The sequence below is a fragment of the Dendropsophus ebraccatus genome, chromosome 1, assembly GCF_027789765.1.
Source record: "Dendropsophus ebraccatus isolate aDenEbr1 chromosome 1, aDenEbr1.pat, whole genome shotgun sequence".
Taxonomy (NCBI): domain Eukaryota; kingdom Metazoa; phylum Chordata; class Amphibia; order Anura; family Hylidae; genus Dendropsophus; species Dendropsophus ebraccatus.
In genome coordinates, this window is record NC_091454.1 from 200955238 (window position 1) to 200978251 (window position 23014).

The 23014-nt window shown below is 41.8% G+C and overlaps 1 protein-coding gene across 1 annotated transcript; it reads right to left on the bottom strand.

Annotated features, from left to right (window-relative positions):
* Positions 1 to 704: 704 nt before the first annotated feature.
* On the bottom strand, positions 705 to 15316 carry LOC138786729 (aspartate aminotransferase, cytoplasmic-like). Its single transcript, XM_069963780.1, has 9 exons — positions 14959 to 15316; positions 12388 to 12566; positions 12088 to 12205; positions 8322 to 8434; positions 6786 to 6887; positions 4887 to 5037; positions 3894 to 4059; positions 2883 to 3025; positions 705 to 1194 (listed from the first exon to the last, which is right to left on the bottom strand). The coding sequence occupies exons 1-9, from the start codon at positions 15074 to 15076 to the stop codon at positions 1055 to 1057; spliced, it is 1230 nt and encodes a 409-aa protein (XP_069819881.1). The 5' UTR covers positions 15077 to 15316; the 3' UTR covers positions 705 to 1054.
* Between the last annotated feature and the right edge of the window lie 7698 nt (positions 15317 to 23014).

The following is a 23014-nucleotide window of genomic DNA, read 5'->3' on the forward strand; positions in this document are numbered from 1 at the left end:
TTTAATAGACCAGCCTAAGCATAATTTATTAAAAACGGAGGGGGAGATTTATCAAACATGGTGTAAAGTGAAACTGGCTCAGTTGCCCCTAGCAACCAATCAGATTCCACCTTTCATTTTCCAAAGAGTCTGTAAGGAATGAAAGGTGGAATCTGATTGGTTGCTAGGGGCAACTGAGCCAGTTTTACTTTACACCATGTTTGATAAATCTCCCCCTGAATGTCCTAATAATATGAGATAAAATAAGTTATCTAAACTATCTTATATTAATATAGAATTGGCAAAGTCCTAAAATAACAATAACTTTACTGTACAACTCAAAAAAAAATTATGATATCACCACATGTGTATTGTTTGGTGGATCATACATGCAATGAGTATGATAATATCATCTTATAAATTAGATCTAGTGTTGGTTCTTACTTCCACAACGCTAAACAATTGACACTGGAGGGTTGGGTGTATTCTTCTCTTCTTCTCCTATTTTTATACTCCTTACTAGAGATGATCGAACATCGAAAAATCTTAGGTTCTATAGAACTTGAACCTTGTCGAACCCTCCGCATTTGATTCCCGATGCCTTCCCGTTCCGGGAAGGAGAAGACAGCCCGGGTACCGCCTGAAATTCCAGGATACAACCTATTATCTAAGCTGAATCCCGGAATTTCAGGTGGTACCCGGGCTGTCTCCTCCTTCCTCACGGACCAGGAAGGCATCGGGAATCAAATGCGGGAGGTTCGACAAGTTCTATAGAACATAAGATTTTCCGATGTTCTATCATATTTTCTCTTTAACCCTCATATATACGGCAGAGTCATGTGCTGGAGGACCTGTGCTAGGACACTGTATTACTGCTCCATTGCATGTCATATTTCGAAGCTATTTCCTATAGGAAGGGGGGGCTAAGGGTTGGACCTACACAGATCTGATACTGGTGGCCCACCCTAAGGATAGACTAATCTTTTTATAATCCTATGCAACCTCTTTGAAACAAGGGGTCTTATAACTGGTGGTCTGCTCTTGATCTTGTTAGAGTCTAGAGAGTCTTTTGCAGTTAACAGTCGTTCACCGTGACATCATGAATGGCCTGTGTGACATAGTCCAGGTTACTTGCATTGAGGCCCGAGATATTCATCTGTCCCTGATCACATAAGTAGATGTGCTTCCTTTTAGCCAGGATTTCCACTTCACTCACTAATATGGGGGGGGGGGAAATAAAAATGGATTATTTTCAGAAGCACAGATCACTTCTACTAGCAATATTCCAATAACATTATATTACGAAATGGCTCCTAATGCTAATTGCTAACAATGGCTCCAATCCGGAAATCATCTAGGTTAGGAAGAGGGGGAACGGTAGAAGTAATGATGGAGACCCCATCTATTAGCCATGAAAGAGAACCGTGGTAAGCAGCTCTAAGGGCTTCTACGGAAATCTATGGTCACCTACTGATTTCAAGGTTAGAAGGAGCATTTAAAGGAAACCTTTTACCATTACAAAAATGCTACTAACAATAGAGGAAATAGATTGTACAGCAGATAGATATATGGTGAAGTTTTAAAGGGTTACTCCGGCAAAAATCTTTTTATTTCAAAGCAACTGGTTTCAGAAAGTTATATAGATTTGTAATTTACTTCTATTTAAAAAGCTCTAGTATTCCGGTACTTATCAGCTGCTGTATGTCCTGCAGGAAGTAGTGTATTCTTTCCAGTCTGACAGTGCTCTCTGCTGCCTCCTCTGTCCATGTCAGGAACTGTCCAGAGCAGTAGTAAATCTCCATAGAAAACCTCTCCTGCTCTGGACAGTTCCTGTCATGGACAGAGGTGGCAGCAGAGAGCACTGTGCCAGACTGGAAAGAATACACCAATTTCCTGCAGGACATGCAGCAGCTTATAAGTACTGGGAAACTTGAGATTTTTAAGTAGAAGTAAATTACAAATCAATATAACTTTCTGAAAGCAACTGATTTTAAAGACTAAGATTTTTCTTTGAGTACCCCTTTAAAAGATAGAGTACATTGATTGTAATGCCTCCTCATTCTATGCTTAGAAGTCCAGTGGGTGGTCAGTCGCTGTTTAGGGCTGCCCATTGGAATCCTTAGTCCAGCAAAAGAAAAGGTTTCAATCACCAAAAGGGTTATCCAGTGTTATCAAACTTCTGCTATACGTCTGCGGACATATAAAAAATGCTTACCTTTCTGCACTCCCCTAGTGTCATGATTTGGCATCTCTTGTGTCTTCCGACTGCAGCCCTGCCACTTCCAAGACTGACTATTTGGGGAGTGACAGCCCGTTCAGCCAATCAATGTGCCCTAAGCATTATCATTCCTGCCCTATTAAACCCCTGAGGAGACTTCTCCAAAGGGTAGAAACATGCTGGGATGGCCAAGTATCATAAATGTTGATATTTGTAACTCATTTGCTAATTTGACATATATTAAATGTTTCTGTGTAGTGTATTGCTTGAGAAACTAGGCATCTGGGTATAACCATAAACTTGTTCCGGGAAGCACGTACAGTACATGACCTTTTGGGTCTCCTCTACTCCTACACGTGGGGTTTCATTACACCCATTTGGGTTTCCCCTGGAGTATAGGGATATCCAGAAAGGGACAAATATCCACATGTATTAGTCATATTACTGGCTTATATATGTGATGTTTCAGCCTACACCGCTATAAAGAAACTGTTGGGCCCCCCCATGCACTCTCGAGAACAGGGGCCAAAGTCTCTGGATGGAATGGGGCAGCAATTCTCCATGTGCACCACCCCTTCATTTATTGGCTATGGGAGTTTCATAGGGAATGAATCTTAAGTGGGACAACCTGTGGGACATCCAGCAATCACTGTAAGACGTGAATACGCACCGTACAGCTACTTACATGTTAACCCAATGGAAGCAGACAGGCCGGCCTGCCTGGTGAGATGGTCCCAGCATTTTAAGGTCTCCAGAAGTCGTAGCTTCTCCCTGATTTTTTCCCTGATAATCATAAGGCGTCTGACTGCTATTTTTAGACTTTCTTGCCTATAAAAAGGAATAATAATAATAATAATAATAATAATTAACCATAAAAAATCATTCTTGGATGAAAGGAATGCTCTCTCTGGGTACAGCATTGGTAGCTCTATGTTAGGGAAAACTCACAGTAGGATTTAGGGGGAGGACAACTTCACAATGAGTGCAGTCAGCTTAAAGGGGTAGTTCACAAAAAAACCCAACTCAACTCAAATCAACTTGTGCCAGAACGTGCCAGAGATTTGTAATTTACTTCTATTAAAAAAATCTACAGTCTTCCAGTACTTATCAGCTGTTGTATGTCCTGCAGGAAGTGGTGTATTCTTTCCAGTCTGACACAGTGCTCTCTGCTGCCACCTCTGTCCATGTCAGGAACTGTCTGGAAGAGGGGCAAATCACCATTCAAAACCTCTTGTGCTGTCCAAACTGGAAAGAATAACCCTTCCTGTAGGACATACAGCAACTCATAAGTACTGGAGGACTTGAGGTTTGTTTTTATAGAAGTAAATTACAAATCTCTGGCATTTTCTGCCATTAATTGATATGAATTATTATTATTATTTTTTTTTTGGTGAACAACCCCTTTAACTTGTAACTCCGTTCCTTGTGAGAATCTGCACAGAAGACTGGTTTCTTGGATAAAATCACAGACACTATGGTATTCTCTGGATAACACCTCGCCTCCATAATATTTTCTGTATTAGGTAGTAATAAGAGTCCAGTCACGGCTCTCAGCTCTGGATGAACATTGGCATCCAATCAAATGAACAAAAGATATGTAATTTTTTTTTTTTTTTTTTTTTTGAGAATTAGGATCATTATAAGTTAGGGGCTCAATTACTTCCAACCAGATAACTATAGATAACGGTTATCTTACCATTCTGCATACAATGAAGGATTGTTCAGCACCGTTGCCACAACCCGTGAACCAATACAAGGTGGTGTTGACCATAATCCAAGTGCAAGGTTTTCAAGCTGGGAGCGGACACTGAGAAGAACCTCATTGCTCTTCATAACAAATAACAGATTCCCGACTCTCTCACCTGAAGATTGGCAAATAAGATACAGAAGATGTCACTAAATTGAATGACCAAATCTACTATACGTATGAGCAAACCTTTGCCAACTACATAGTCCACAAGAATTCATTGCTATACTTGAAGGATACATGCACATGCTGCAGATCGGTTGAACACACCCATAGATAGGTTTTTCTAAATGTTTCACTGTAAGGAAAGGCAAACTTTGCAATAACTTTTTCAGCCACCAGATGGCACCATGTGCATGTGACTGCAGAAACTGTGTTTTGGACTCTGTACTGTATGTAAATTAGAATAAACTAGAAAAAAATGTAAATTCATGTAATACACACATTGCATATAATCTATACACAAACAACATGATCAAAACACATTGTATATAATCTATACACATACAATATAATGAATACACATAGTATATAATCTATACACATACAATATAATGAATACACGTTGTATATAATCTATACACATACAATATAATAAATACACATTGTATATAATCTATACACATACAATATAATCAATACGCACCGCATATAATCTATACACACCATTAAAAGAAAAATTATATGCATGCATAACATTTAATTTATACATTATAATCTGTAAGCATACTGTACAATCAATAGGCACCATAGACGTATTTACAAACAATATCTATGATATACTCTGTACTTACACAACAACATATAATCAATACACACAGCGCTCAATCTATACTCACAATATAGCAGATATATATATACAGTAGTAGATGTATACATATACAGTATAGTATATTTCATTATATACATATAATCAACAATAATTATAGAATCTGTACCCACCATATAATCCAAAACTGGCAGAAAACGTCTGGGTACAGAAGAGTTCAAAGCCTTCTGATAGGAAGTAGCGCACAGGCCAGGCATCAGTGTCAGTGTCTCCAGAGGCCAGGCCCTGATCTTTAAGGTGGAAAAATGGGAACATGCTCTTCCTCTGAAATGAATATAAACTTTTTTTTTTACCAAGATGCAGAAAGATGAAATAACAATTGATCCCAGGGGTACACAGGTGCCTACACCTCTGATACCTATTCTGTACTGGGATACCTGTACTGTGCTGTGATACCTCTGATAGCTGTACTGTACTATGATACCTGTACTGTGCTAGGATGCCTCTCATATCAGTATTCTACTGTGACACCTGTACTGTGCTGTAATACCTCTGATACCTGTACTGTGCTGTGATACCTTTGATAGCTGAACTGTGCTACCTCTGATACCTGTTCTGTGCTGTGATACCTCTGATACCTGTACTGTGCTGTGATACCTGTACTGTGCTGTGATACCTCTGATACTTGTTCTGTGTTGTGATACCTCTGATACCTGTACTGTGCTGTGATATCTGTACTGTGCTGTGTTACCTCTGATACCTGTACTGTACTGTGATACCTCTCATACCCGTACTGTGTTGTGACACCTGTACTGTGCTGTGATACATTTGATAGCTGTACTGTGCTGTGATACCTCTCATACCTGTACTGTGCTGTGATACCTCTCATACCTGTACTGTGTTGTGACACCTGTACTGTGCTGTGATATCTTTGATAGCTGTACTGTGCTGTGATACCTCTGATACCTGTTCTGTGTGGTGATACCTCTGAAACCTGTACTGTGCTGTGATATCTGTACTGTTCTGTGCTGTGATATCTGTACTGTTCTGTGATACCTCTGATACTTGTTATGCCCTGTGATACCTCTGATACCTGTACTGTGCTGTTATATCTGTACTGTGCTGTGATACCTCTGATACCTGTACTGTGCTGTGATAGCTGTACTGTGCTGTGACACCTCTGATACCTGTACTGTGCTGTGACACCTCTGATACCTATACTGTACTGTGATACCTGTACTGTGATGTGATACCTGTACTGTGCTGTGACACCTCTGATACCTCTGATACCTGTACTGTGATATCTGTACTGTTCTGTGATACCTCTGATACCTGTACTGTGCTGTGATACCTCTGATACCTGTACTGTGCTGTTATATCTGTACTGTGCTGTGATACCTCTGATACTTGTTATGCCCTGTGATACCTCTGATACCTGTACTGTGCTGTGATACCTCTGATACCTGTACTGTGCTGTGATAGCTGTACTGTGCTGTGACACCTGTACTGTGCTGTGACACCTCTGATACCTGTACTATACTGTGATACCTGTACTGTGCTGTGATACCTGTACTATACTGTGATACCTGTACTGTGCTGTGATACCTGTACTGTGCTGTGACACCTCTGATACCTGTACTATACTGTGATACCTGTACTGTGCTGTGATACCTGTACTATACTGTGATACCTGTACTGTGCTGTGATACCTGTACTATACTGTGATACCTGTACTGTGCTGTGATACCTGTACTGTGCTGTGATACCTGTACTGTGCTGTGACACCTCTGATACTTGTTATGTGCTGTGATACCTCTGATACCTGTACTGTGCTGCGATACCTGTACTGTACGGTGATACCTGTACTGTGCTGCGATACCTGTACTGTACGGTGATACCTGTACTGTGCTGCGATACCTGTACTGTACGGTGATACCTGTACTGTGCTGCGATACCTGTACTGTGCTGTGATACCTGTACTGTGCTGTGATACCTCTGATACCAAGAACAGTACAGATACAGATCAAGGTGCCTTTTAACCAGGTGAAGGAAATGACTGTCCCTTTTCTCACCTTCATCACATCTGCTATCTGTTCCCAGTCACTGCTGCTGAGTTGGACTCCAGTTGGGTTGCAAGAAGTTGGTAGCACGACAACTGAATTGTCAGGAGAATTCTTTAATAAATAAAATATATATGGGATACTTAGATACCTTATAGTAAAGAGATTGTGGTCCAGTTTACAAAACTCATTGGAAAATTCTCGACTATTAGAGTGGACAGCCCCTATCTAGATTCTCGTCTATTAGTGCAAAAAGGAGCCGTCACAAAGAACATCCAACTCTGCCCACATTAAAGGGGTACTCCAGACGTTAAAAAAAATCTTAAATCAACTGGGGCCAGACATATACGTATATTTTCTGCGCTATCATTGGAGGTACGCAGCTTTCATAAGCTAATAGAACAATGTGACACAATGATGGCACAAGCTCAGTACCCATGCCATCACCATGTGGGGTTTTCACCTTAAAGGGGTACTCCAGCAAAAAAAAATTTCTTTCAGATCAACTGGTGTTAGAAAGTTATACAGATTTGTGATTCACTTCTGTTTAAAAATCTCAAATCTGTCAGTACTTATCAGCTTCTCTATGTCTTGCAGGAAGTGATGTATTCTTTCCAGTCTGACAAACTGCTCTCTGCTGCCACCTGTGTCCGTGTCAGGAACTGTACAAATCAGTCGTAAATCCCCATAGAAAACCTCTCCTCCTTTGGACAGTTCCTGACATGGACAGAGGTGGCAGCAGAGAGCACTGTGTCAGACTGGTAAGAATACACCACTTCCTGCATGACATACAGGAGCTCATAAGTACTGGAACACATGAGAACTTTAGATAGAAATAAATTACAAATCTATATAACTTTCTGCAACCAGTTGATTTAAAGGAAAAAAATGCCGAAGTACCCCTTTAAGAAGGCATCCGTGTCTACCATGAGTGAATGCCTTTTAGACTGTGCCAAGTGCAGGGTCTAATAGGCTACCTCGAAGTTTTGCAATGAACAACATACTCTGAACTACAGAAGTATTGCAGAGTATAATTTCCCTTGTTTCCTAAGTCCCTTAGTGGGACCAAACACTAATGTAAAAAAATAAAAAAATAATAATTAAATTAAAAATTTACACAAAAAAATATTTTGATATTGCTTTATTCATAACAACTCATATTAATATTATTCCTTCTTTCATCCTACATGGTCAAAGAGAAAAAAGAAACTATGGGGGAGATTTATCAACCATGGTGTAAAGTGAAACTGGCTCAGTTGCCCCTAGCAACCAATCAGATTCCACCTTTCATTCCTCACAGACTCTTTGGAAAATGAAAGGTGAAATCTGATTGGTTGCTAGGGGCAACTGAGCCAGTTTCACTTTACACCATATTTGATAAATCTCCCCCTATGTCACTAAGTACTAAAATAGGCCATGTGCCCTTAAAGGATATTATTATTAGACCAGTCCAAACCACAATATAAGTGGATCTGTACTCTGCTCTTATATAATATTCCCATATAGAGAAATAAGATCAGAGATGTTTAGATAAAGGGGTCACGTTACCTCGAGATCTTCCAGCATTTCAGGTAACGCCAGATCCATATTTTTGGTATCCAGAAACCTGTATGTCCTGATATCTCTTATCCCGGCAGCCTCAAATATCCAGCGGTACCTGTCTAACAAATACAAGAAAAGCAACCAATGTACCATCAATATATCTAAATATAAGGCAAATACATGCTGGGACCCATGGCTGCAGCCAGTGGGTGTAAAAAAAAAATTTAAGGGGTTATCCATCATTAAAAAAAAATAATAATTAAAGTGTCAATGTTGTATTTTTTTTTTTTATTTTTTTTTTGCAGAAATCAATAGTACAGGCAATTTAAAAAAACTTTGTAATTGGGTTTATTAGGCAAATATGCCATTATCTGCCACATGGTGGGAAGGGAGCTACTGCACATCACACCTATGGCTAATACTAATGCCGCTGGGCATTCTAAAAACCAACGCCAGGATGTCGGTATATAATTTGATCAAACCATATTGCCCTGTGTACCACGCGCAGGTCTCCTGGTTCACACAGGTCCTTACACTAACTCCACACTAAGCCATTATCTGCAATCAAAAAGACTTTCCCCAGGTGCGCCTCTATGGAGAGGGGGGGGGGGGAGGACGAAGGAGGGAGATTAGTCGGCAGCAGAGAACAGAGAAAAAAGGATTACACAGTGGGAGCTTTGTGGAAGCCTCTATTCAGAGGTCAGAGAGGTCAGTGATGACTTAAGAGAAGATAGCTCAGTGATGTAGCTGTAAATAACTCTTTGTTGTCCTATTTTGGTGCCTCATCTCCCTCCACCCCTTCCCTCTCCATAGAGAACAATGAAGACAGGGGGGAGAGGTTCAAACTGCTTTCTCATGATAAAATTAACATTTTTCGGCTAATAAACCCAATTAAAAAGTTTCTTAAAATCAACTGTACTATTGATTTCTGCAAAAAAAAAAATTAAACAACAGGTACACTTTAAGTCTATGTTCACACACAGTATTTCTGCTTAGTATTTTGGTCCTCATATTGCAACCAAAACCAGGAGTGGATTGAAAGCACAGAAAGGCTCTGTTCACACACTGTTGAAATTTAGTGGATGGCCGTCGTTTAATGGCAAATAATTGCCATTATTTTAAAACATCTGCCCTTGTTATGAAATAACGGCCATTATTTGTCATAAAATGACGGCCATCCACTAAATTTCAACGGTGTGTAAACAGAGCCTTTCTGTGCTTTCAATCCACTCCTGGTTTTGATTGCAAAATACTGAGCAAAAATACTGTGTGGGAACCCAGCCTAAAGGGGCACTAAACAATTAAAACCAACAAACCTTCAGTAACTCCTCTTTTCATCCGATGCTGATCCTTCATTCAGGCCCTGATTGGCATCCTGATCTTCTTGCTGGAGTGGGCATCACATGACCACCGCAGCCAATCAAGGACGTCATAGGTCACAGGAATCTTGTGGCTTCTGATGCCGTTGCAGTGGTCACATGACGTCCGCTCTAGCTAGAAGCCTGGGACCTGAGCAGAGGATCACCATGGGATAGGAGAGAAGATTTACTTATGGTTTATTATTTTTACTTATTTAGGGCCCTCTTAAAACTTTTTCTGTTCCTAAGAATGGATATCCCCTTTAAGCTGTGATTGACAATACCACACTTCTAACATAGTCAATTCACATACTGTATGTCCAGTGATTCAGCATAGCTGCCATCACAACCTTGCAAAACCACACAGGAGAGCACTATGCTGGACCCTCCAAGGTCTGTTTCCCAACCCAATGTAAGCCCTTGGCACCAAGTGGTATCCAGATTATTGTAATTGGCGTTCCCATTCAGAATGGCTCAGACACTCCTGAAGGTCTCTGGACAGAAACTTCATCTGTTCTATATATACTGTGTATCCGGATACACTTGACATAGCGCTAAAATATTATGCAACTAAACTGATGTCTCTCTGATCCTCCAAGCAAAGATTGCGTAAGTAGACAATGGAGGTGCCATCCTCTACAATAACATTGCGTGTGATCCTGCCAAATGAAGGACCAAATGGTAGCGTATTTATATTTAGTCTGAATACCATCGGCTTTGAGTCCGCAGTAAGCTATATACCAGTCGGCCGCTGTTTTTTCCTCTGAAGGCAGCAGCCACCCAGCTCTTCCTGTCATGAAATAAGACAACTTAAAAGGAAAAAAATAGAGAGCGGTAGCTTTAAACTACAAGGAGGAAATGAATAAAAATAGACAAATAGTGATTGATCGTGACTGTGGGCAATGGTCCCAGTAGGCATTTAAGGAGTCAGAAGAAAGAGAAGACAATTCAAGCCAGCGGGGGGAAGTCAGCTGTATATGTGGCACCGAGTGAGATCTCTCCCAAGAGCGGCTTTGATTGTTATTAGCGTGCCAAGGAGAATTTGTTTACAAATGCCAAGTTTAAAGACCTCTTTGGGAATTTTGGGAAAGCGGATGCACCGGTGTCATCACTACCGAGCCTTTGTATACATGAGGCTTCCGGACCTAAAAAATGCCTGTTATATAACTACTCAGCCAGGCCTCATAACAAAACTAGGAATAAAGCTTAGTCATGTAGGTTATGTCAGAGGATCCCGGTCCTAAAGTCATATACAGGGTTACTGGCAGCATTCTGAAGATCGTTTCACAAGTAACTTGGGTTAAAAAACTATATGTACATGAACTTCAATCAGTTACACATCATTACCATCATCAAGTAGCCGAAAGATTGTTACGGCAGCCCAAGGCCTTCCAAAGGCCTCTGCTCTGTGGCTGCCATGACAGATCCATGATCCAGCAGTTCACTTTTACACATATGTATTGCTTTAAATTGTAGAGGGGATCAAGGAATTGCATAGTGACACCCCCCCCCCCTCCCCAAAAAAAAAAAAAAAAACTTTATATGAAGAAAAAATATATATATGTATATATTTATTTATATAGCTCCCCCACCCTGTTATTTGTGGAAACTTTTGAACCAATATAAAATGATTGATCTCACAATATGTAAGGCGATATTTGCTGATTTGTGATCAGTTAGAAAGCAAGAAACAAAACACAAAAGGGTGAAAATGAAAATGTATTGTTCTTGAAGGGGTTCTCTGGAGAGAAAAAAAATCTAGTGTACCTGTCATGGTGTCCAGCTGCCGAATGACCGGCAAGTTTTTCTGTTTCTCAAGGAGGTTTGGGTCTCCTTGGATATCAACACACAGTGTGACCGTGATCCTCCGGACCCCCATTGGATCCAATAGGGGTCTCGCACTTCTCTCATGCATGTTGGTATCCAAGGAGACCCGAACCTCCAGTTTAACAGATGAATTTACTGTCATCTCTACACACCCATTTATCACCATCTGGATTAGCCATATTGTCTGCACATTATCTGTAATCACTTGTTCTTATCCGACAGAGGCAATGTGAAGAAGTATGGAGTTTATAAGTACACATAGATTGGAGGAATTGGGGTTAAGCCCCCCACCTGCCTTACTTTGCCTGATCATTGATGTTTGCTTAGTAATATATATGTCCACACAGAAGAATGTTTCTCATGTCAGTAGGATTTCCTAGGTTACATCCTCGGATAAGCATTGAGACAATGAGTAATGACAACAATCCACTGACTGCAGAAGGAATTGGTCCTCGGAGACCGAATCTCTCTCATATTCTGTCATGAGGAACTACTCAATGATAGATACAGAGCTTCCAAGTATCGCCATCCTGTCACTCTTTACTACCACCAAGTACAAGTGTACAGTCATCAAGAATGGGACTTACCATGAGCCAGTAGAGCAATACAGACTGAAGTTTTCCTATTGACATTATACCAACGCTGTAGAAATTCTGCTCCTATTCTGAAAGCCCCGCTGGTTCCTGGGGTTTGTACACCACTTGCCTGACAAAGAAAAAAACATGACATCATTTTTGATGCTTCAACCATGAGTATTTAGTAAATTTTGGAAAAAAAATACTCATTGGCCTTTTACACCCTCTTAGTCCCCTACATTGATCCGAAAAATGAGACAAGCCATGGATAAGGTAATCCACATAGAGGTGGGAGGGATTCATAACATTTACCCTGTTTTGTAAGATAGCATTGGTCTTTCCAAGGGCCAACTCTGTAACTCCTCGGATGAATTCTGGTGCCCCAGACGCTGGCAGATACTCATAATTCCTTGTTGGGTCATTGACTATTTGGAGATATACCTTCTTTACTGGCAGTGGAACCCATGGCTGACCATCCTCAGATAGAAAGACTGTTAAAAAAAAATCAGCTTTCAGGAACAGCTTAAAAGAATGAACCTTTTGAACTCAGAACCATTAACAGTGGGTGCTACAAGTTTGTAATAAAAAATGTTTTATGGTGCGTTTACACGGAACGATTATCGTTCGAATTTTCACGATAACGATCGCATTTGGGCGATAATCGGCTTGTGTAAACGCAGCGAACGATCAAGCGTCGAGCGATAAATTGTTCGTCGTGATCTTTAAACAAGTTCTCAAACCGTCGTTGGTTGTTCACTGAAAATTTGCAGATCGATTTGTGTAAACAGTCTTTCACCGATTCACCCGGTCTTAAAACGATCACAATAACGATTGTTCCAAACGATTTATCATTCCGTTATAAAAAAAAACACATTGTTACTTCGAAATTGTTAATCGTTTGATTGGGCAAATTATCACTCCTTGTAAACGCACCATAAGACTTTTTGATATGGCCATTAACAAAATTAACTTTAAGGGTCCAGGACAGATGCTTAACTAGAAGTAGACTCTATGCTGACCGTCCATTTCCTGTGGAAATAACACGTCAGCGGATGCAAGTTAGAGATGACTAAACTTGCCAAAAGTTCAGTGTCGCACAAACCCTACAACCTATGGCTGCATCCATGTTTTCCAGACAGTCTTTGCGCTGCATCCACCTTCTCCAGGCAGCAGGTTTCAAATGCAGATAGTTTGGGTTCTTGTGAATCATGTGCATTTTTGGAAAGTTTGCTCATGTCTAGTAAGTATAAATTATTGTCATGTCCCCCGCAGACCCCACAGCATGGCTAATTAAAGGAGAAGTCCGGCCAAAACAATTTTTTAATATCTTATTACTTACGGAAAGTTAGACAACTTTCTATTGTACATTAATTATGGGAAATGCACATGGAGGGCTATTTCCCTTAATTGAGTAGATCAGGGAGACTTCAGATTCTCTGAAATACCGTGAAGTCACAAACTGGGGGTGTAATTACAATGGAGTGTCCAACAGGAGTGCACTATATATAGAAGTCAATGGTACTGACTTCTTATATATAGTGTGCCCCTGCTGGACACTCCATTGTAATTACACCCCCGGTTCGTGACGTCACGGTTAGAGATGAGCGAACCTCGAGCATGATCGAGTCGATCCGAACCCGAACTTTCGGCATTTGAATAGCGGTGGCTGCTGAACTTGGATAAAGCCCTAAGGCTATCTGGAAAACATGGATATAGTCATTGGCTGTATCCATGTTTTCCAGACAACCTTAGAGCTTTATCCAAGTTCTGCAGCCCCCGCTAATCAAATACCGAAAGTTCGGGTTCGGATCGAATCAAACCCGAACCAGGTTAGCTCATCTCTAGTCATGTTATTTCAGAGAATCTGAAGTCTCCCATATCTACTAAATTAAGGGAAATAGCCCTATATGTGCATTTCCCATAATTAATGTACATTAGAAAGTTGTCTAACTTTCCATTAATAATAACATATTAAAAAATAGTTTGGGCCAGAGTTGTCCTTTAAGAAATTATCCCAGACAATCCCTTTAACAAGGGTGCACACATCTGGACAAGTTGTGCCTCATCAACAGTATCCAATGGATCGGGCATAAATAAGAGATTGTGGGCAGTCTGACTGATGGGAACCCCAAAGTCTGATGGGTAGGCTGGGAATGCGTGCCACCTCTCCATTCACTCTCCGGAGCTGCTATGGATAAACACAGGGTGCATGCATCTACCCCTGTGATTCCAGAGAGAATGAATGGACTAGCAGCACACAACCCACACTTTATCCAGCAAGGATTTCAGGCTCCCAGTTCTCAAGATCATAGGGGGGGCCCTAGAAGTCAGACCCCCCACACTCACAACATTGTCAATGTCAACATTGGAAAAGCCCTTTAAGCTCTGCTCACACTTTGGAGGTAAGTGTCAGGAGGATTTCTGAATGTATACTGTACGTCCAATGGAAGGCCCCAACATATGGCACTATATGGGCACTGTAAAGGGTTGGTCCTTTATAATGAATACTAGACTTTGATATGCACATTAGTGATGAGTGAATACTGTTCGATCGAATAGATATTCGATCGAATAGTGAGATATTCGAATATTCGATATTCGGACGAATATCCCGCGAATGTTCGATACATATTCAATAAGCGTTCAAATCCCCCAGCTTCCGGTTTCCCCCTCCAAATGGTCAAATAGATGTTTTTCACTAATCGAATACTTGTTCCCATAGACATTAATGGGATCGAATATTCGATCGAATATTTGCGGGATATTCGTACGAATATTGAATATTCGAATATGTCACTATTCGCTCATCACTAATGAACATTCAAAATAATTCTATTAAATTAATTAATGGGGTATGGATGAGTATTCAGTTTAACACAGTACCTCTTTGTCTAAAGAAAACCTTTCTTCTATCGCGGTCTTTGAGGAAGTCTTCTTCCTGCTGCTTATCTTTATCCTTTATGGATTTAGGAACATCGAGAAACACAGAGAGAGTTGTCATCTTGAGTTAAGCATCTCTTCACTGATTGAGGAAGACACTCTTCTGCTCAATGGAAACCAATCTGATTGAAGATTCAGACTACATTGATTTTGCTTGCCGTTACCATGGAAACATATAGGCCCGTATATAGGCAGTAGATACAAAATGATAGGACATTATAGGACATTTCATTTTTCTGTAGTTGGGGAAAAAGGGAGCTAAATGTGATCAAAAAATCCATTACTCACCCAATAAATGCCCTGCCAATCCAGTCCTCCGCACAATTGTGTATACTTTGGCTGCATTGATGATGTGATTATATCCCTGCAAGACTGTTGCAGCCAATCACACGCCTCAGCAATCTTGTGCCATACTGCTCTGAGGCCTGTGACTGGTAGAGATGAGCGAACTTTTCAAAAGTTCGTTCCGACCGGACTTCCGGATTTTTTCGGAAAGTTCGGTTCGACCGAATTTAGGATTTCTTCGGATTTCATAGTTTAAAGCATCTATATGATACAGGGGTAGTGTATTTGGTTGAATTTAGGGCTCTACATGTCAGTAACATCATTATCTTTTCGATATCTCAAAGTCAATTTTTTTTTTAGACTTCAATATTTACCATTACAGGGTCTATGTAGGAAATTCACCATTACTGGGTCTATGCAGGAAAAAGGTCACAAATGCAGAGAAGGAGCAGCAGTAGTCATTGGAGGCCAGTGGAGGTCCAGCAATAGTCATTTGAGGCCAGTACCGGAGCAGCAGTATTCGACATGGAGGACAGGCATCAGCAACAGTAGTCAACATGGAGGCCAGGCAGGAGCAGCAGTAGCCAACATGGAGGCCAGGCAGGAGCAGCAATAGCCAACATGGAGACCAGGCAGGAGCAACAGTAGTCAACATGGAGGCCAGGCAGGTGCAGCAGTAGCCAACATGGAGGCCAGGCAGGAGCAACAGTAACCAACATGGAGGTCAGGCAGGAGCAGCAGGGGCCAACATGGAGGCCAGGCAGGAGCAGCAATAGTCAACATGGAGGCCAGGCAGGAGCAACAGTAGTCAACATGGAGGTCAGACAGGAGCAGCAGTAGCCAACATGGAGGCCAGGCAGGAGCAGCAATAGTCAACATGGAGGCCAGGCAGGAGCAGCAGTAGTCAACATGGAGGCCAGGCAGGAGCAGCAGTAGTCAACATGGAGGCAAGGGCAGGCCCACCAGTAGTCAACCTGGATGCCAGTCAGGATAAGACGGATGTGATATATATACAGAAGGGCCCAAGTATAGAAATTGTCTATATGTATAGCACTTTTTAAAGACTTTTATGCTATACACCTGCACCAGGTATTTTTGTCTCTCAGGATAAGACGGATGTGATATACACACTATCAGAAGGGTCCAAGTATAGAAATTGTCTATATGTATAGCACTTTTTTAAAGACTTTTATGCTATACACCTGCACCAGGTATTTTTGTCTCTCAGGATGAGACGGATGTGACATACACACTATCAGAAGTATAGGACTTGTATATCTGTACAGCACGTTTTTGTTCCATGCACCCTTTGCTGTCCTATGCCTAATCTATCTATCTTTCGCCCTCTCTAAAGTTTCTCTCTCAATCACTAGATGTTTCTCCTCTCCGCTTTCATAATCTTTCCTGTCCTTTCCTGTCCTTTCCTACAATATCTTCTCAGTAGTCTGTAGTACACAACAGTAGCAGCAACAGCAGCAGCACCAGCAGCGTTTTGATAATCACGAGCTGTGTGCACTGCAGCCAGTAACAACCTCCTTCCTCTCTCTGTGCAGACTGCGTGGTGCGGTCATGTGACCACTCCTCTTAAAGCAATACCGACGTCACACAGGGGGTGGGCTAGTGCAAGATCCTTGCTGATTAGATGTGTTCCGGGCATCATGGGAAAGCGCTTTTCCCGCCCAGAACACTTCCTGCTTTCTAGAATGGTGGCTGCCATTTTAGAAAGCAAGAAAAAAAAAATTGAAGAGGATTTCCAAAAATCCAAATGCGATCGAACTCAGATTTTTGGAAAAATCCGAACCGGATCCCATACCGTCCGAACCGGTTCGCTCATCTCTAGTGACTGGCTGCCGCTGTCATATGGGAATACGGTCACATCATCAATGTAGCCAAAAAAAGAGTAGCAAGAAGAACCAGAGCGGTGGAGGGCGAGTAAGGTTTCTTTTATTATTTTATCACCTTTACCCATAGCTCATCCAAACTCAGAAAACTACCAATAGTTCATCCTAACCCAGAAAAACACCCATAGTTCATCCTAACCCAAAAAACCACCAATAGTTCATCCTAACTCAGAAAACCACCAATAGTTCATCCTAACTCAGAAAACCACCCATAGCTCATCGTAACTCAGAAAACCACCAATAGTTCATCCTTACCCAGAAAACCACCCATAGCTCATCGTAACTCAGAAAACCACCAATAGTTCATCCTTACCCAGAAAACCACCCATAGCTCATTGTAACTCAGAAAACCACCAATTTTAGGCACAGAAATGTTTTTAACTCTTTGGCCACGAAGTACACAAAATATATATATATCTTTTGCTATCATTTCAGAAGACTTCTTTATTAACATTTCCATAGTTTGATATAAAGACCAATGATACTCACCAACCCCCTTCCCCACTGCTCACACCTTATCCTGGCTTTTGAGACAAGGGGCAACATTTAAAAAGCTTACGGCCAGGGTGTACACCAGAAAGAAGGTACAGATTTGCTCCTTTTCCCTGGCATACACTGGCCGTATGCCCTGCTCGCTCGATGGGTGGGCAGGGGGAGCTGAGGGGGGCATGGCAAGGCGGGGAGGAGGCATGGCTTCCTCCCGCTCCTTATTTATCATGATTTACGCCTGCTTGCGGGTGTAAATCATGATCCAAATCTACACCAAATATAAAAAAATTATTTTATAAGAATATCCCTTTAAAGCTTTGTGTTATTTTCAACACAGACACTTGTTAGGCAATACCTATGTGTATCATCCTGGTGATGTTATCCTATATATTATCTCTATATGGGAATACATATACGCCTTCTGTGGCACAGAAACATCATTAAAATGGCATGCCAACATATGGATGAGGAGGCACAGGTTCCATGGCACGTAGTGACTGTTAAAGTCTATATGGCATATATTGCACGTATATGCATGAAAAATAAACCGAATATGATTAATCCATTGAGATTACTAGGGTCCATGCCCGCCCGTCCTTCTCTGACTATGTATCCATACCACCGATGGAATTACAGACTTTAAACTTCTCTTAAATCTTTTCTGTGTATAAGTGGTAGTTTGCGAGGTACACAGTCCAGAGTGTAAGCAAGTGTCCTAGCAGTATATGTACAACGCTAATGAATATGTTGGTGCTATATTGGAGTAATGTAACAACTATATACATTTTAGAATTCTTACCTTTTACTCTTTGTGGATTTCTCTGACCTATTCTATGAATGAATCTTCAGCCAAGTCTCATTATTCAGCATTGGCTCAGTATACACAGCGATATCACGTGGCTCTCCCTTACACACGGCCTCTGGGCACCTCGATGTTTCTCCTCCTTTATGTCATTGTCAACGGAATGTGAAGGACTGTAGTCACCAAGGTAATCTGTCAACATCTCCGAGAGCCTGCGAGGTGACTCGTAATTGTATTGTGAAGGGCAAGCTATTGGCACTGAGCCTTCCAAATACATGGCGGAAGGTGTTATAAGGCTTATACATGTTTATTCATCGGTATTTCAGTGCCAGACCTATGGAGCTCTCTAGGAGCTGATCTCAGCTGGTTATAGATGATTGACAAAATATTGACCCCCATATAAAATTAGGAAAATTTATTAGTCATCAATACACTGAGTTTTGCATCCCAAACAACTTTTTATATATTGCTGCAAATGTAAGGAAACTAAAAACGAGCCTATTCTTATCTCCCCCAGGCTCCCCCAATGTCTCTGGGTCATTCCCATCAGTGTCTGTAAATTATACTAACATGGGTGCAGCCAGAAGCTTAAAGGGGTACTCTGGAGAGAAAAAAAATAGTTTTCAAATCAACTGGTGTCAAAAGTAATACAGATTAAGGCCATGTTCCAATGGTGTAAAAAAACGTCCATTCCGTGACCCGGCAGGGTCACAGAACGACCGGTGTCAGAGAAGATCACCCCGGATGATCTTTATTTCTGATGAATTGGGATGCGGGCGGATCCATGCGTGCCTACATCCCAATTCGCCGCTTCGGCCGCATGCTCCATTGTGTGATCTGACAGGTTCTCTGCAGCTGCAGAAAACCGACATGTCAGTTTTTTGTGGCGCCGCTAGTGATCCCAGTCAGAGCGTATAGTATGTGTACACGCTCCATCCGGAATTCCCTCTAACTGTACTGCACATAGGCTGTGTATTAATCACGGCCGTTGTTGCACATCGGCAACAACGGTCGTGGTTAATACACAACTTACGTTGTGTGGACTTAGCCTAAAGTCTTGGCAGGAACACCTGAATGTTAATCGGGTTGTCCAAACTTTCTGATGATGGAAAATGTTGGGAAGAAAAAGGGTCGAACATAATGAATTTTAACATGCCTGCAGGAGGTAAGATGTCAGAGGAGCCTGCTTTCCCTATTCAGAACACATGCATGCTGGGCTTAGCAGGGTGTGCATGTGTATGGAGGGGGGCAGGAGCACGTCGTTGTTAAAGGAACAAGGGTGTGTCTTAATTGTCTGGTCACCTTTAGCCGTCACTTATCACGTCTTCAATCCGAAAGCAGCATGAAGAATTGGGCAGGTCTGATTTTCCATGCCTTTACCTGGGATTTTCCTAAGTATCTGAACATTTTAGTGGGTGGAGAGGAATTCTAGGTGTGCAAAATTGCTAAAGAGCCGTATATAGTGTTTACATGGAGGTCTGCGGCCACATCATCTGGAGTTATTTTCTGTATTATTTGGTGACTGATGCTTTGTACTTTGCCTGTATCAGCTTCACAGAGCACTACATTTCCGCTTCATTAGCTAAGCGATCCGTACCCCAAAATGCAATTGCATTGAAGACAGAACAACGGATGTGTGAATGTAGCCTTATAGTACTTATCAGCTGCTGTATGTCCTGCAGAAAGTGGTATATTCTTTCCAGTCTGACACAGTGCTCTCTGCTGCCACCTCTGTCCATGTGAGGAACTGTCCAGAGCAGGAGAGGTTTTTTTTAATGGGAATTTCCTACTGCTCTGGACAGTTCCTTACATGGACAGAGGTGGCAGCAGAGAGCACTGTGTCAGACTGGAAAGAAAACACCACTTCCTGCAGGATATACAGAAGCTGATAAGTACTGGAAGACTGAAGATTTTTTTTATATAGAAGCAATTTACAAATCTCTATAACCTTTTAACACTAGTTGATTTGTAAACAATTTTTTTTACACCAGAGTACCCCTTTAATGGCTCTGGTTTGTTGAAATAGTTCCATTTTACTACATATGAAATCACATTACCTGCACCTCACCAACCTGGGATACACTGAGTTACATTTTGCTTTAAGCTTAAAGTAACCAAATAAACTGTAAAAAAGGAATATGAAGGGACTACTATAAAATATTCTTTGTAATATTGTACACAGAAGTCAACAGCATTTTACCATATAGAAACATGAATTAACTGATCCAATTTATTATATATTTTATTGCATATGATGAATGGCATCTAGGAGACAGATTCTATGGTGTGCTCCATGGTTCAGCAGTAGATGGTAGCCATGACTTCTTGTAAATCTTGGTCTTGGTTTTCAGCAGACTATACCAAACTAACACAAAGAAATTGTCATCAGACATTTATGAGGATTTGCATATTTCAATATATAATGAATAATTCAGATTGAGGAGAATAGGTGTTATTTATAAGAAAAATATACTACAAAAAAAGTTGCCCAAAAAGTCACTAGCTTACTACATTGAGGCCATTAAAAGAGGCGGTTGCCAATCTGGGGAGGACACATCAGCAGTCGATTTTCAGATTATGCCAACATTTCCATACCATAGTGTGAACCCAGCCATACACTGCAGTTATAAAGGGCAACATGAAAGCTCACCTTAAATGGCTGTCATCTTGTTGGGAGAAATCCAAATGATTTTCCACTAAAATTAAATTAAGAAATCTATATTACAACATATATATATATATATATATATATATATATATATATATATATATATATATATATATATATATATATATGAAGAGACACTTACTTTTTTTTTTTTTAACAGGCAACCCTCCCAGATCAGGTCTACATCTTGTAGATGGGGATATTCTCATCTAGCTCATTAGAGGATAGTGGGGCAGGTGCCGAATCAGAAGTGGAGAATATATAATGGATTAAGGCCAAACATTCCTGTGTTTTCTATTGGAAGGGGTAAGTTTTAGCCAAAGCTGTTTGGTAGGGGTTCTCTCCATGACCAAAGGGTCGAACAGTGATATTCCATCATCCCTGACCCCAATCTCCATTAGCATCATCTGTTGGCTAAGGGTGCGTTTACAGAGAAAGATTATCTGACAGATTATCTGGCAAAGATTTGAAGCCAAAGCCAGGAATGGGTTTGAAAAGAGGAGAAATCTCAGGCTTTCCTTTATGACCTGATCTCTGTTTATAGTCGGTTTCTGGCTTTGGCTTCAAATCTTTGCCAGATAATCTGTCAGATAATCTTTCTGTGTAAATGAACCCCAATGCTGGGTTTACTTGAAACGATAATTGGCCCGATCGTGCGATTAACGATGTCGGAGTAACGATTTTTTTTTTCACAACAATCAGCGTTTAGACGGTACGATATATTGTATGGAAAAATCGTTTTGCGATCGCGCGCCCGCAGCCCGGCCCGCCCGCAGCCCGGCCCGGCCCGCTCGCAGCCCGGCCCGCTCGCAGCCCGGCCCCCTGCGCCGCCCCGATCGCCACCCCAGCCGCCACCCCGATCGCCCCAAGCATACGTTACCTGCTCCGCGTAGCAGGTCTTCGAAATCCCCGGCTCCCCTCTTCAGCGCATTGATTGGCTGAAGAGGAGCCGTTTGAAATTCCCGGCTCCCCTCTTCAGCCAATGAATGCACGGCAGCACTGATTGAAATTCCCGGCTCCCCTCTTCAGCCAATCAGTGCTGCCGTGCATTCATTGGCTGAAGAGGGGAGCCGGGAATTTCAAACGGCTCCTCTTCAGCCAATCAGTGCTGAAGAGGAGCACTGATTGGCTGAAGAGGAGCCGTTTGAAATTCCAGGCTCATCTCTTCAGCCAATCAATGTGCTGAAGAGGGGAGCCGGGGATTTCGAAGACCTGCTACGCGGAGCAGTTAACGTATGCTTGTGGCTGGGGTGGCGGGGGCATTCGGAGCGGCGGCGGGGGGTGATCGGAGCTGCAGCGGCGGGGATGGCGATTGGAGCAGCAGCGGCGGGGATGGCGATCGGAGCGGCAGCGGCAGGGATGGCGATCGGAGCGGCAGCGGGGGTGGCGATCGGGGCGCAAGGGTGGTGATCGTCCCGGCGCAGGGGGCTGCGAGCGGACGGACTTTCGCGCCACGACTGTTTACACGGAACGATCGGCAAATTTTTTGCAAACAACAAACAGCGATTTAAGAACAAGATAAAAGATCAAAATGAACGATTTCTCGCTCGTCGTTCGTTCGTTCGCCGCATTTACACGTACGATTATCGTTCGAATTCGATCATTATCGTGCAAATTCGAACGATAATCGTTCCGTGTAAACCCAGCATAAGTCTTGGGAGATCCACTCAATACCGACGACCAAACAAACATAAATATAAAGTACAGTATATGGAGACCTTAAAGGGGAACTATCAGCTGGTTAGTCTAATTCAACCTGCTATGTCCCTATTGGACACAAGACACCAAGGATGAAGGTGTGCCTCTTACCTTCCTCCTCAACATCTTTTCCATGCTGTTAGCAGGGAAATCCTC